We start from the raw sequence: 15164 nt of genomic DNA on the forward strand, positions 1-15164 counted from the left end.
CTTATGATTATTTAATTGCTTATAACAATCAAGTTATTACATTTAAAAATAAAGAACCAATAAAAGCAATTTGGTGCAAATAAATTAAAAAATCTCTGAAGTTCAAATTGTGTACTGATTAAAGTGACTAGTCTCGAATAATTGACAGGATACAACCTGTCGCAAAAGTCGTAAGGGTCTAGACTATCTTTTGTTCATTCTTGGATAGGTTAAGGCACTATTCATTTCAAAGGTAATTAGTCAATTATTTTTTTACATGCATCATCGAACATTTTTTCTATTTATTTCACTAGTACCTGTGTACTTATATTCATTGTTTATAAAAGTTTTAGAAATTTATTTTTGGTTAGAATCTCCCATGTATTTGTGTACTTTACGCAGATATAATAAGAAGTCTCACAGTGATTGATTGAGTACAATTTCGATAATCAATAATATTCACCCTAGGGTGCATGATAAGGTGTTATAATTTAATTCTAGTTGTAACGCACTTTCTGATTGGCTAAAAAATTATTTTTATTTCGTATAAAGAATGTTGCCTACGTCATAGTAAGACTAACGTCAAAAAGGTATCAATACGCTTGACGTTACGTTTGAATTTTGTACAATTCTACGTCATTTTAGAGGTAAAATGACCGTTTTTATCGACAATGAAGATAAAAAGAATGGAATTATAAGCAATGAATTCAATGTTTATTAGTTTTATACGGTATAAAACGGTTTGAAACAGTTTACGCTTTTTTTATAAACCGCTTCGCAGTTTATAAATCGTAAACTGCCTTTTAGTGGGGTTTTGCGGTTTTTTTCCCCGATCAGTGGAAATTTAACCTACATTGAGAGAACAATTTCCACGAATTTGCAGGAAAGGACCTAAGACTTCAAAGTAGGTTTAGTTGCATGTACCATGGAAATCTTTAAATAATCCGGTCTGGTTGTGTAACGTGCTTGTAGACAATATTAACATTTTACGCAATCTAACTTTTGATCTAGCGTTTGTACATTAATATATAGAATATGTTTATATGAACATTTAAATTCTTTGTACTTTGTATTTTTCTTCAGTAATACAATGTAATTGCTCTCCTCATACTGAAACACCAAAGAAACTTTTTAAGGATTTTTAAAAAATATATATTATACAGGTTGGATTGTTCAAAATACAATCTCCTTATTTGGTATAAAAACTCTATGAACCATTCATATCTAGTCTGTAGATACTTGGTGATATTCACATTTAAGGAGGTTCTTCCCGGCATTAAAGAATCTTTAATGTTTTTTGCTGAAGTATTTTTGTAAAAATCAACAAACACAGCTAAAGCATTTTAATAGACGTTTTGCTCTCAAAGTGGTACTTACAGATACACTGGGTTTTCCTCCATTTCTTTTTCTCTTGTATGAAACATGGCACAAAAAACAACCTTGCTTTATTTAAAATTAAAGTAAATATATAAAATAAAAAAAACTAAGAGAAAAAAATTCAATTTATCAACCTATCTAAATGTTGACCTTTTGGTCCTAATACAACGTAGCTTTCATGCACAAAAAATTCAACCGTCAATGAAGTAAGTTAAAAGCCTCACACTTTTACTCAAAATATTAAAAACTTGCCAAGAAAAAACGTATAAATGAAGAAAAAAAAATTAAAAGAATGAGTCAATGATATAAATTTTAAAAATTGCATGAAATAAACTTATTTTAGGCAAATTATTAAAAAAAAACCTACTTGCTAAATATTAAAAAATATGTTAAATATGCAGACTTTTCGAACTAAAGATGACCCAAAATTTCTACCGAAAAGCAGAAAATAAACCTCTATAATCGATACACATAATGACATGTTTAAGCAGACAAAATAAAATGAAAACACAGAGTTGTAACAATTCTTTATTGAATCTATTTTTTTATGTAATGCGTGAAAATAAAATTCAACACAGACATTACTGTTTTACCAATTTATGCTATTTACAGACATATTCAGTTTATACACATTAGTATTCTTCACATAAAGAGTTTGAGACAGTGTTTATTTACAGGTAGTATCGTATTTTTTTCACATTACCAGTTTTGAACTCGGCCACAAACAGGTTGTCTTTGGTGTCCACACATAAACCGTATGGACGCTGTAAATTACAAATCTCAATGTAGCGGAGGAACTGTCCGTCTTGATCCAGGATGTGGATACGGTTATTGTCATGGTCTGCTGTCAGAATCCGACTCTGGCTGTCTGTAGCAATACCTTGGGGATAGAATGATTCCTTAAGAGTAGAGGGAGGACCAGTGTAGGTAAACCGGAGTTTCCCGGCTTGATTGACCACAACGACTGCATGGGCTCCATAGTCAGATACACAGATATCAAGGTTCCTGTTCTCACTGATATATTTGGTACTCTCGCCTGATGAATAAAGATTTTGTCCATCATCATTAAACTGAATACATTGTTTCTCTCTGAAGTTAGAGTAACGCACAACTTTTGTTTGTTGTTTCTCATTATCGCCTACCATGGTAACTAGAAGATCACCGGCGGAGGAAGTACAGACACCCAAAGGTCTCCATCCCGAAAGTCTGATCACTTTATTGTCTACAACATTAACAGTTTTATCAACTTTGTCAGTATAAACTATATTCCCACTCCTTGTCACTGCTATGTCATTTGGCGCGTTCCCTGACTTGGTTTGCACTGACTTCACAAGTCCCCGTCGTAGGTTGTACAATCTCATAATGTTGTTGCTACCACTTATACAGATGTCTTCATCACTCAGACAGGACACATTCCGGGTATAATAATCAGTGGTTATCTCAGCGATAATCTGAGGAGTGTCCATGAACGGTCTATTCGAGGGAAAGTGCTCCGCATTAGGAAAATCTAATGTGTAGCCATGTTCTTCTGTTTCGATGGACAACGATTTCAAGAAACCAAACTGTTTGTAAATCAGTTCTTTGTTTATCTTCTGAGGGGCAAAACTTGGTAAGGTAACAGTCAGTTTAGGAGGCAGTCTTCTGAATTCAGCGTTCCTGGATTTGTAGGCAGAGACAAGGTTTAAATCATGGCAGACCAGTAATTTCTTTAGATCTGCAATGCCTAGTGTTATATCAGAAATTGTGTGCATAATTTCGTCTTCATGTTTTTCTAGGACAGCCAGGTATTTGGAGTCCATTTCACCGAGATCATCTTTCAGTTTCTTTACGACCACATTTATTACTCTGTGCAGGTCTTCTCCGTGTTTGTTGATAGATGTGGAAACTTCCAGTGAGTTTTTACTCAAATCATCTTTTTGAACTGGGATGTCAGATACAATTTTCTGATATTTAGGATATATGGAGCCCTCTAATTCTTCTAAATCTTTCTGTATGACTGCTTTATGGAGTTCTAGTGTTTTCAAAATGTCAACAAATTTATGACCTTGGTGTTCTTTAGAAGAAGCACAATGTACACAAATAGGACTGTCGCATTGTTCACAGTAAAGCTCACATAGTTTTGAGGAATGTTTTGAACATGGAGTAGTAGATCCCCGCTTTCCAAATGGCACGATTTTGTGTTCTGTGTTAAAATCGGAGAGATGTTCCCCCACACAGCTCTTACACAGATGTATGTGACAAATGTCACAGTACATAGGGGGTCCCGGCGACGCACAGAGCTGACACCGTAACACATCCTGGGCACTACGACGGGGGTCCATTACCAGACAACTTGTTAGCCTTATAAGAGAATTCCTAAAGAAAAAAATGTTATTAGTTAAACATAGTTTATAATAGTCAACAGAAAAAGTTTAGTTGCAGTTAAATTTTGAAAGTAATCGTAAACTGTCTAGTTACATGTAGTTATTGTTCTTGACTATGACCGTTTCTTTGACTCATAACTTTGAACTTTTATACGTCATTTAAAATTTTCGTAAATCGATAAATGGTCAATTTGTGTTATAAATAAAACTAATATATTTATTTTACGTTTTATCTCTTAAAACACGTAAATAGAATCATGCATAAACTACAAACCTCTACAATTCAAGATGGCTGATATATACATCATTTATCTCTGACTTCCTTGCCTAGTGGTGCATGTCTTACCACAATGAATGTTTGTTTTACAATGTATGTAGGAAGTGCTCTATTTCCTTCTTAAAAGTGTCAACTCTCCAAAGTCGTTTGATGACCAATCCCACCTCTTATAATCAGTTTAATATGTATTTCACGTATTTACACTCAGTATTCCCATTATCTTTCTGGATTTGCATCTCCTTTTGTAAACATTCCTCGGCTTTATTATACTTCATTTGAGATTGATGCATTATTCCTTTACATTTTTTTTTATCATGGATACATGTAACATAGTATGGAAAGAATCTGTAAATGTAACAAAATTTCGACTGTTTAAGATAATTAAAAAAACTTAATAAACATTGATTAATATGATGACAAGCAGTCGTTATGAACGAAGAGAGAGCAACCAAAATTACGGTATATGATTTCGGAATTTATGCAGTTTAAAAAAAAGTTAAGGTAACTAATTTTAAGTATTTTAGCCTCTTAGAGCAAGCTGCAGATGTGAGGTTAGAGTTAGCTTTCTTTCCTAAGCCTCCGTTTTTATTTCACAACAGGGAAAACTCAATTAAGATGAATAAATGTTTCTGGCTATTACTACATTAATCTTGTTGAGAGGAAGGGCTCTAAATAAAGATAAGGAAAAATATTCAGTAATCAAAGTTGATTTATTTGGAATATTTCTAACCTAGACCACATCTAAATATTTTAACTTTAAGGTAGATCTGAGAGGTAATAAGTTAACCACCCAGCTTCCTTACAGGGGTTGTTGGTCAAGGTCATTCTTAAAAAAAAGAAGAGAACTGTATAAAGATAATGAGGTAATATTTAAATTTTACAGCATATTTATATGGGTTTTTCGCTATTAAATAACAAATACATGAATTGGTAAGATTTTTATCTGAAAAGGGTTTGAAGGTTATTGAGTTATTGATATTTGTAGACTATTTTATTCTCCTGAAGAAGAGCTTTATGTATAAAGATAGAGACAAATTTTGATTATAAATTACTTATCCATTTGGATTTTTTCTTTACTAAGCTGTATATTTATAATAGTTTATTTAAAAAAATCTTCTCTAAAAGTTTAAGATAGATTTGAGGAGTTAATTGTTGACCACCAAGCATAATTATAGTTAATAAGATTAGAAAATAAAAATTGCTTAGTTTCTATAATGATTATAAAGAGTAAATAATTACAACGATAAAAAATAATCATCATCGAAATCAATTATACTTGCATTGGAACAAATTCGGACAGTTCGGAGGAAGACTTTCTATTCCATTGTGGAATTTTCTAAAACAAGATGAAATGATCATTCAATAGAGAATAAAGGTAATTGTTAATTCATATTTTATATATTCATATTCTTATTTTATAAACCGTGGTATGCATTACATTTAATTTAAGGTACATAATTGCAAAAGTCTTAAGTTTATTTCCGGTCAAAAACGAAGTTTGCAATGCTCATAATCGAGAATAAATGTCAATTTTTGGTATCTAATAAATATATGTATACTGCTAATTCCAACTTTTGTATTTAGGAAACGAATTAAGAACTGAAGTGTCAAAAGCGTTGAAGTTATTATATCAATTGCATGGTTCTGGCATATTCTCAGTTGCTGCGTACATAAGGTATGAAAATGTGGTCTTGTTAAATCGATGTTCAAAATAAACTCCTTTTGACAAGATATTGAACACAAATAAGTAATCGCATCCACAGCATCTGATAATTCACAAGCAAGAACTTCTTTAAATTAACGTTAAAATTGGTAAACATAAATACTAAAATATAAATGGTTTTAAAAACAAAATAACAATGTTATAAACAAATATCGATATTTATTTCCTAGTTTTGTTTATTTGAGAAAGATGTGCCATGACAAAGGTAGATTTATAGTTAAACAGAAGAAATGTGGACTTGTTATTTTTTTTTCTCTAAAACTCTTTCTGAAAGAAAGTATTTTCAAAAGTTATTTTAAGTTTCTATGTGTCTTATGGGTGTATTTTCTATTGTATGGTTTAATATTACTGGCTGGTACGCGATGGAAAAAATTTGCAAGGATATGGTTAAATTACAAAACTGTTTTGTGCTTCTTATGAAAAAAGCACAAGTATACACTTAAGGTTTGAACAAAAGTTGTTACAAATTAAAGTATTTAGAAAGCCTTTTATAATTCGTATAAAACATTCTTTTGTCATAGCTTTTAGACTGTAACATATCTATAAAAACGTATTTTTTGAATAAAGTCACGGTATCATTGTTTATTTAGCAATAAAACCGTTTAGATATATGTGAATAGATGTGGGGAAGTTGTTCGATCAAAGATTGAATTAATATGAAAAATGATATTCAAACCTCGGGCTCTCTTCCTACAAAATAAACAAAAAAAAAAAAATTACTTGAGGAGGCTGAATGATCCAGGCACGTAGCATCGTTTTTGAAAGTGGGAGGGGGGGGGGCAGACTTATCCAAATAATCAAATAAAAAAAGGAAAAAGGTTACTTTCCAAAATTCTGAAAATCCTAATCCGTGGTGGAAGGGGGGGGGGGTACTTTTCAATTCCGTTCCACTGTTTATTTCCTTATATTCTATCCAATATTTTTACATAGTCACAGAAAAGTGGGGGGGGGGGGGGGGAGGCAACTCCATGTTAATTCAATATTTTGTATGCGCAAAAAAGTTGGGGGGGGGGGGGTGCAGCCATCTCTGCTACGTGCCTCTGATCACCAAAATTATCCATCAGATCTTTCTTGATATTTTAGAAACGAATTTTAGGTCATAAATCATTTAGTAGAAACCAATGTTAAATATTTGAGCTTTAAAATTTTGACTTTTTTCTATATCTTTATATAGAACTCTTCTTTTTAAGGAAATTTAAATAGCTTAAAAATGGCGACAACAATCATGCCCTCTTAGCTGACGTTGTGAACATAATTTTGCGCACATATAAAAGAGATTTCTTCGCTCAAACAGAACAGCAACAACAACAAAAAAGAGATATGAAAAAATAAGTCATAAAAAACAGGAAAACAAAGAAAATTCCTGATAACAGTCAGTCAATTGCCGCCCAGTTGTTATAATAACCAGATTTTATTTTATTGGGTTCCAACAAGTCTGTTCTTTTGTTCTTTTCATAACCGATATACTTTTTTTCAAAAATGTTTTTTTCCCTCCAAACAATATCTGCACACACACACAAACATGGTAACAAGTTGATGCAGATTTGCCTTATCGCATTGACATCCTCTCTCCGTCTATATAGCCGTTTTATCTCAGATAAAGTTCGGAAGTTCTGAAGAGATAAACCCATGTCATAAATACAGGTGAGAAGATACACAACGAAATAGGCAAACCTTCATCCTTAGTAAAACCTATACACTTTATGTTCGATCGCTGTGATAGGCTAGAAATTTGCCGAATGTGGGAACATTAGGAAATGTTTTGGAATACATATCTCTGTGTCCATTTCCTGCGATATGGCGTCGCAGACGCGCCAAGCTCGCACCTGCATGGAGATGGAATCAATGTGTTCATAATACGAAAGCTGCCGGGGCATTTTATCATCGAGTGTCGCCGTTTATTAGATTACGTTTGATGTCAAAACTTTTGTTATCTGTAATATAACAAAATTTTGTCTAGAATTCTGGTTCTGATTTTTTTTTTTTTTTTTTTTTTTTTTTTTTTTTTTGCTGTTTAATGTTTAACCAAAAATAAAAATGCGCTCACATTTTCATTAAATGTTTACGGTTTCTGGTTAAATTCTTCTTTCTGTCTTATTTCGAGAAGCAATAAATTCTGCCATACAACAAATTATATGCTTAGCGTTAATATGTTTTCTTATCGAGTGTTAAGTAATTCTATTCCCGTGTCATGCGGACCTCGTAATTCAGAAAAATTGATGATCAGGAACAACATTTTTTTTTTCAAATCCACTCAAGTGCGTTCGACTGGAATTCTCTGAAAATTTGTCCCTCGGTACTCAGAGGTAAAAGCGATAGATAAACCGTGCTCAGGGGAAAAAGCATAAAAGAAAACTTTAAATGATCGCTCCACGACTTCTGTTTGAACAAATTGAAAGAAATTTCTCAAATAACATGAGCGATGGGTTGGCTAATTCAAGGGAGCATTACAGTGCAAAGAAACGTCGTGAGATAAATGGCGCTATATCCGGATCATGTTAATTTCTTTCTTTATGATGTTAGTTTCCTCGAGTTGAGATGTGGGAGGGGGGGGGGGGGAGGGGGGGGGGGCTCGACTTCGTACTTAATTGTTTGGAAATTTGGAACGTTTTCTGTATTTCATTTTCTAAGACCTCTATTTTAGATTTTAAAAAAAACCATGTGAATCTTTTATTGAAGCTCCTTCCTTTCTACTCCTTCCAAAAAAAAAAAGTTAGCACCGAATGGATATTTATGATGATTTTCTATTATCTATAATGAAAAAGGAAATCGGTTTCACTTTCAAACTTTTTAAGGATGTCATTGAATACTGGTTTTGTTGTTGGTATGACTTTATTGGAGGGGGTTACTCTTTTTTTTTTTGGGGGGGGGGGGTGTTTTTTGTTTTCCTTTTTTAATTTTTTTTTAGTCTTGCATGAAAATTTTAAAAAAAAAATGCACCGGATTTTAAAGCAGAACCGGTTTTGAAAATATCGTTAGATGACCTACTTACCCGGTAATAGTGCAAAGTGCATAAATTAGGTTACAACCACTTTAAGGTTTAATCAAAAGTATCGTTTTCACTTACACTGAAATTGAGATACAATTTGTCATACTTGAAGAAGATGAACCTATAAAGTACATTATCTGAATTTAGCCCCTTAGCTTTTATCCTGAGGGATCCCATTGTGATAGAATTGTTTAATAGATGTGTTTCATAGAATGCATCCTGTGTCGGATGAGTTTCTTCTGGAATAATTGCCTTAAATAATTGTACGTGTACTTCAAGATGACTAGTTCATAACAAGGAAACATATTGAAGACATCATCTCTCTCTCTCTCTCTCTCTCTCTCTCTCTCTCTCTCTCTCTCTCTCTCGAATCAAATTAAAATAGTTTTTTTTTAAATCATCATTAAATGATTTTTTTCACGTAATTTTAGTTAAAACATAGCACCTTAAAAAACTACATGTCCCCCCCCCCCAAAAAAAAAAACAACACATATACCTGCAAAACCAATACACCACGGAACCTCAAACCGTCATGAAAATTCCGGACTAGTTGTCAGTGAGATAAGATAAATTTCAGAATTGAACCCCCCGTACTTAAATAAAGCATTCTAAACCTAAGGGAATTGAGAAATAAGGTAAGGAATTCATATTGTTTGATATTTATATAATTTCACGCTTATTCTCACTTTAAAACGTCTTGTACTTTTATTAATAAATGTTTATGATGCTCATACACCGGGTTATCCAAGAAAGCGTTATAAAAAAATTATATTATCCCTCATAGTGGCACATGTTTCATATTTTTTATGTTGCTGTTTTTTGTTACTTTAACTCTTACAAATAACAAATAAAAACAGGTAAGACCTAAACTTAAAGTGCGTCCACCTATGATAATTCAAAAAGCGTTGAGGGCTAAATTTCTCTGACCCTTGAATTGATGTACCTTTAGCGGTTATTTTTTTTTTGGTTGGGGGGTGGCTCAGTCAAGAATGTTTATTTATACCGTGCGACTTAAACAGCAATACTTGCGCCAATTCCTTTTAATTTAAAGATCTTATATGAATTGATATAAATGTATATAGACTTAACCAATTTAAATAAACGGGCAAAACCCCCGCTTAACAGTTGTGTACAAATAAATAATCTATCATTCCCTGATCAATCGACTTAGAGATATAGCACGGCGAGGCCTGGAATTACTGGCTTCTTGGAGCCAATAGATCCTTTAGTTCGGGCACTGGTTGAAGAGATTCCCCTCGATAATTGATTCTACCTTGATTCAGTTATGCCGTCTGCATACTTGGAAGATACGTTTTTCTTCAAAATAAAGATGCAAACGACTCCATATATAGCGTGTTAAATACATTCTACACCGAAAGAAATCAACAACAAAGAAGAAATGGAATCTTAAAGTGTTTCGTTATTCCCAATGGAAATGCGTGACGTCAAATATTAAAAATAAAGAATGCAACGCAAAAAACGCAAAACAAAAACATCGGACGAATAAAATGCTGACCGAGTCAGATATTCAGATGAATGGCTCAGTATAAATCTCCGAGGATGGGAGATTCTGTTCAAAAGATCGCCAAGGCAATAAAGATACCCCCCAAATATTAGATTTGACACGACACGGTTCTGAATTGTTTTATGCGCTAACTTAGAACATTCTTTATATTTTTCTACGCATTCTCCCCCATCGGCATTGATGTATGCATGTATAATTATGGTGTCCAGTGCGTCCGCACTCCATATAAAGATTTGGGAACTTTGGTACGATGTATGTATGTTGTCCACGTTTGGGCATCTGTGTTGATTTGGTTTTTAGGCATATATATGTGTATTTTGGAAAAACGCATTTGGTTTTTGAGTGCTTTTATGTTATAAAGTATCAAAACAAGAAAAAAATATGATGCTGATCTTAAATGAAATATATAATATGCGAGTACCATTTCGACATACAATATAGCTTAGATAATCCATGCTGTTTTAATTTCTATAACTCAATGATCGATTCAACAACACTAAAAACAAATTAAGCAATCAGTCTTTGTATATCAAGGTTAAAAGACTTTATAGCACAAACCCCAACAAATCTATAGTCTTCTGAAAAGGACTCCAACTGATTAGTCAAAATATTCATGTTTATAAGCTTTAATTTGACTTTTGAATTTTTAGGATCATGAAGTAAGAATCCAAAGTCATCAAATCAAACGAAAAAAAATAGAAAATCATTTCCATCAAGTTATCTTTCTAATTTGATGTACGAATATTTGCAATTTTTTGGTACATTTTATAACTTCAAAACAAAATACCCTTTATTTCTAATGAAACGTGTTGGTGTGGCAAATGCCGTAGATCACTTTCTTTAATGAATTTTTCTAGGCGTGGTTAAATCAATGTCGATGTTACATTCATTTACGCTAAAATGATATAATAATCAATGTGTCTGCATGATCAGATAACCCGAAACCGAAAAAACTCTCGTGGCGTCATAAAAATAAAATCACGTGGCGAACACTTTTTAATTTATAATGTAAATGCATGACTTTTGCTGAAAAGGACAACACACGTGTACTTTAGTTGCAGAAATCGTACGATTGAGATTAAGCTAAGGCGTTCTGTTGGCACTTTAAAATCTATTCATTTTACATCTATTTACATATTTCTTTAATATTTTTAATCCTTGTAAATCGTAAATACCATAATTACAGTCAGTACAAGCATCATATTAAACTTGCATCTTCTGTTGACAAAATAAAGTTCATCCATTACCAATTTTAATTTCGAGTATGCAATCAAAATAATGTTTAATTAAAGGGTCACTCTCAATTTATGATTTCTTTACTTTAAAGCAATTAAAAGCTCAAGGTTTCGCAAAAAAAAAGAGAAGGCATGATGTTCGAACTTATTTACAATTCGCTTTACATCCGGTCGCAGATCGTACAACGTTGTTAAGTACGGGAGACTCCATTTTTTTATCAATCGACAGGAAGTACAAGTTGGAAACTAATTGTAGAACCACGGAAGTTCTCCGACTGATGGTACAGGATCTGTAGTCGCCAAGGCATTTTAACTTATTACGAATTTTATTTATTTCATCATAAACCTCGGGAGGGATTCCGGTTTGAACAAAATTCGGACAAATTACTTTCAGAGAATGAAACATTTGTCTGACTGTACTCTGCAGATCAGCTGGATTTTTTTATGGGAGGAAATTTTTCGTAATTTAATTGTATTCATATTTTTTTCACCCATGAAAACACAGCAGTGCAAATTATCAAGTTATTTTGAACAGTTCTTATACGAACTAGCTAATTTAAAATATATATTATCGCAGGTATTGAAGTACACTTTGATAAACGAAAAAAGTACTGGATAAAATTGGAAAAATGTATTGAATGTAAAAAAGAAATCGATGCGATTACAAAACGATCTCCAATAATCTGGAAATGGAAAACACCACCGCGATTATGAAAACATTTATGTATGTTGATAATGTAAAAATACGTTTTTATCGTAATATGATACCTTGAATAAAACGGTGATGAACAAAAAAGTCGCGGAGAATTGACAAGATGATTAATTCCACGAGAAATCACACACTTAATCATACAATGATATCAATAAACAAAAAATCGGTTCCTTTCTGATAAATTGGCCCCATAGCCATTGTTTTATTATCTGTGAGTGATCACAAGATGTCGCGTAGGAGGGGGTGATTTAATTCTTTATATATGCCGAGTGTTTTGAATCGATTGATCTATGTTAATTTTTTTTTAATTAATTTTTTTTTTTGGGGGGGGGGGGGGGGCTTACATGTATTGATGAATCTAAATATTCCTGGTATGTTCTGTAAATAAATGTACCTTGGTTAGATTTTTCTGTTGCGTTTTTATTTCTTTGGCCACATGCTGTTATGTTTTTGCAATGCAATTAATGATAACTTTAAAAAGTAATAAACTTTATTACTGGGTTTTTGTGTGTTTTGCGTGATGAATATCAATGTTTATACGTTCACCACATGAATAGAGAGACAGAAGTTAAAGTTTCCGTACAACCATTGCTAAACAGTGTAGGCGAACTGAGAACAATTCCATATGAATCGCTTTTATGATATAAAAGAAAGCGAACAGAAATACACGTATATTTTCTCCTTAGAAATAAACTATTAAAGGGTGCCACCAGAATATGCTAAATTAAGATAAATCGTCTAGAGGTGTCGGGGCGGGGTGGTCAGGCTTCCCCCACCCCCACCCCACCCCTCACCCCAGGCCATGGAAAGTTCAAACTTATTCAAATTACGTAGCTAAATAGTAATAAATTAAGTGGGCAAAACAAGGTCTCTCTTCCCCTACCGAACAGAATTCGTCCCCGAGAACCCTAACTCTGGGATGAAATTTCTTGATCCATACCTGAATCTCAGTCTTCATTACATATACTAGTATACTATTTCGTGAATATCTTTGCACAAAGAATGAAAGCAGATTTTTCTGTTCGGCGAGTATTGCTTAGAAGTTGTTTTAGTATATAGCCCCCCCCCCCCCCCCCCCCCAAGAAAACAGATAATAGCAGCAATGTCGCCATATATATCATTTTGTATGTCAACTATCGTAGAGGACAGTGATGCTAAATATTTCGTTTCAAAATTATTGTAATTCACTGAAGGGGGTAAGTACTTCACGTAATTAGATGTGATATTATACTTTTTATGTGTACAGGGTAATTTTCGTCCCATGTTATTTTCGCCCTTTAACAATTGCAAACAGTCTCGCCACGTCTTGAATTCATCCAGATGCAGTTGTATTAACAAAGAGATTATTTGCAATATAAAATTCGCCCAGTCTTAAATTCACCTTTTGACAACGAGGGAAAGAGGGGCTAAAATAAAACGGGGGCGAATATTTCCCTGTATACAGTATGGACTGAACATGTTCACAGAAGCAAGCGCCTACTAGTATATGGATTCAAGGTGAAGGATCGAGTAAACAAAAAAAAAAAGAAGAAAAAATCCAATGAGAATGGTCACCCACGCAAGCTTCTACTTCCATCAATAATTTCATGGAAACGACTGACATCCCCCAACAAAGCACACGTACGCCCGCACGTATATATATAATATATATTTTTATCCTTGAATTATCTGATAATAACAGAATATTGGTCACTTAATTGAGAACTGGGAAGAAAAATATGGAGAATTGCTAGTGTATTGATGAATTATTAACAACCGAGATATTGTAAATTAATATTGAGGTCCCTATACATGTATATTGATCATGTTACATGTAGGTTTAATTTATTATACACGTATAAATCTGATTCAGCATCAGTATTTTGGATTATAATATTAAGATAATTCATGTAAGTGTATGAATGCGCTGTTAAATTGATGTATATATAAAGTCTGTACACGTATATATATATATATCTTTGCTAAGGAATAGATATCCTTTAAGGAAGTGTATACAGCTGTATGACACAGGCCATGGGTTTCCTGCGATTAGATGTAAATATAATGTTTGAATTAATTTACAAAATGTATTAGGAATAAATAAATTGATTTGCTTTAGGCCTATATATTTTTTCTATCAACTCTCTCTCTCTCTCTCTCTCTCTCTCTCTCTCTCTCTCTCTCTCTCTCTCTCTCTCTCTCTCTCTCTCTCATATTGATATATCATAATCATATTGATATGCATACTGAGCTACAATTATACACTGGAACTTACAAGATTCATCAATAAACCAGCAAGATAATGCTGTTGTGTAACTAAGGACGGATCTCTGTCGCATAGAAGTCAGATGTATGCATATAATATATCTAAATCATTTCTGTCATTCCAAAAAAAAAAATGTTTTGAGGTTTGACATACTTTCTGCAGAACAAAAAAAACTGTAGCAATATTTTTGTTTTCTTTGGTGGTCTTTGTCGGTATAATAGGAACACACATTGTCGGGAAAATGCTTAGTATACCGTAATAATAAGCATACCCTTAACACACAGTTCTCTTAAACTGATAACACCGTCAAATAATAATTACAGATTTCATTTGATTAATCATTTTTTGTTTATCAATCATTATTCGTTATCAAAAACAAGGAATTGTATCTAAAATCGCACTTAACATGCTTTCAATAATATAAATCAACTTTTTTTCGCGATAACATTATTTCGCGATTAACCAATTATAAGTGGGTGATTTTTTTTTCTGCGATAATTTTTTTAAAAAATACAATGTAATATGGAAAATAAAATTATATTAGAGACATTTGATGTCTTGTTCGCGGTGAGAAATATTCAAAACAACGAACCTCGCGAAAATTTCTCGCACGCGAAAAAGTTGAGTATAATTGTATTTTTTGCGATTGCATCGTCTCCAGAAAGCGACTGAAATGTATCGTCGCACGTAAAAATGCATACAAAAATGTAATACTTCTTAATAAGAACTACTACAAGTT

At 32.9% G+C, this 15164-nt stretch overlaps 1 protein-coding gene across 1 annotated transcript; it reads right to left on the reverse strand.

Annotated features, from left to right (window-relative positions):
- Window positions 1–1868: 1868 nt before the first annotated feature.
- On the reverse strand, window positions 1869–4066 carry LOC128163483 (tripartite motif-containing protein 3-like). The gene is made up of 2 exons (XM_052827098.1): window positions 3994–4066; window positions 1869–3711 (listed from the first exon to the last, which is right to left on the reverse strand). The coding sequence occupies exon 2, from the start codon at window positions 3675–3677 to the stop codon at window positions 2028–2030; it is 1650 nt and encodes a 549-aa protein (XP_052683058.1). The 5' UTR covers window positions 3678–3711; window positions 3994–4066; the 3' UTR covers window positions 1869–2027.
- Window positions 4067–15164: the final 11098 nt, after the last annotated feature.

The sequence above is a fragment of the Crassostrea angulata genome, chromosome 9 (genome assembly GCF_025612915.1).
Source record: "Crassostrea angulata isolate pt1a10 chromosome 9, ASM2561291v2, whole genome shotgun sequence".
NCBI lineage: Eukaryota > Metazoa > Mollusca > Bivalvia > Ostreida > Ostreidae > Magallana > Magallana angulata.

What these genes read in the sequence shown, in the direction of transcription:
- LOC128163483 (XM_052827098.1), bottom strand. Translation starts at nt 3,677, where the DNA reads ATGGACCCCCGTCGTAGTGCCCAGGATGTGTTACGGTGTCAGCTCTGT.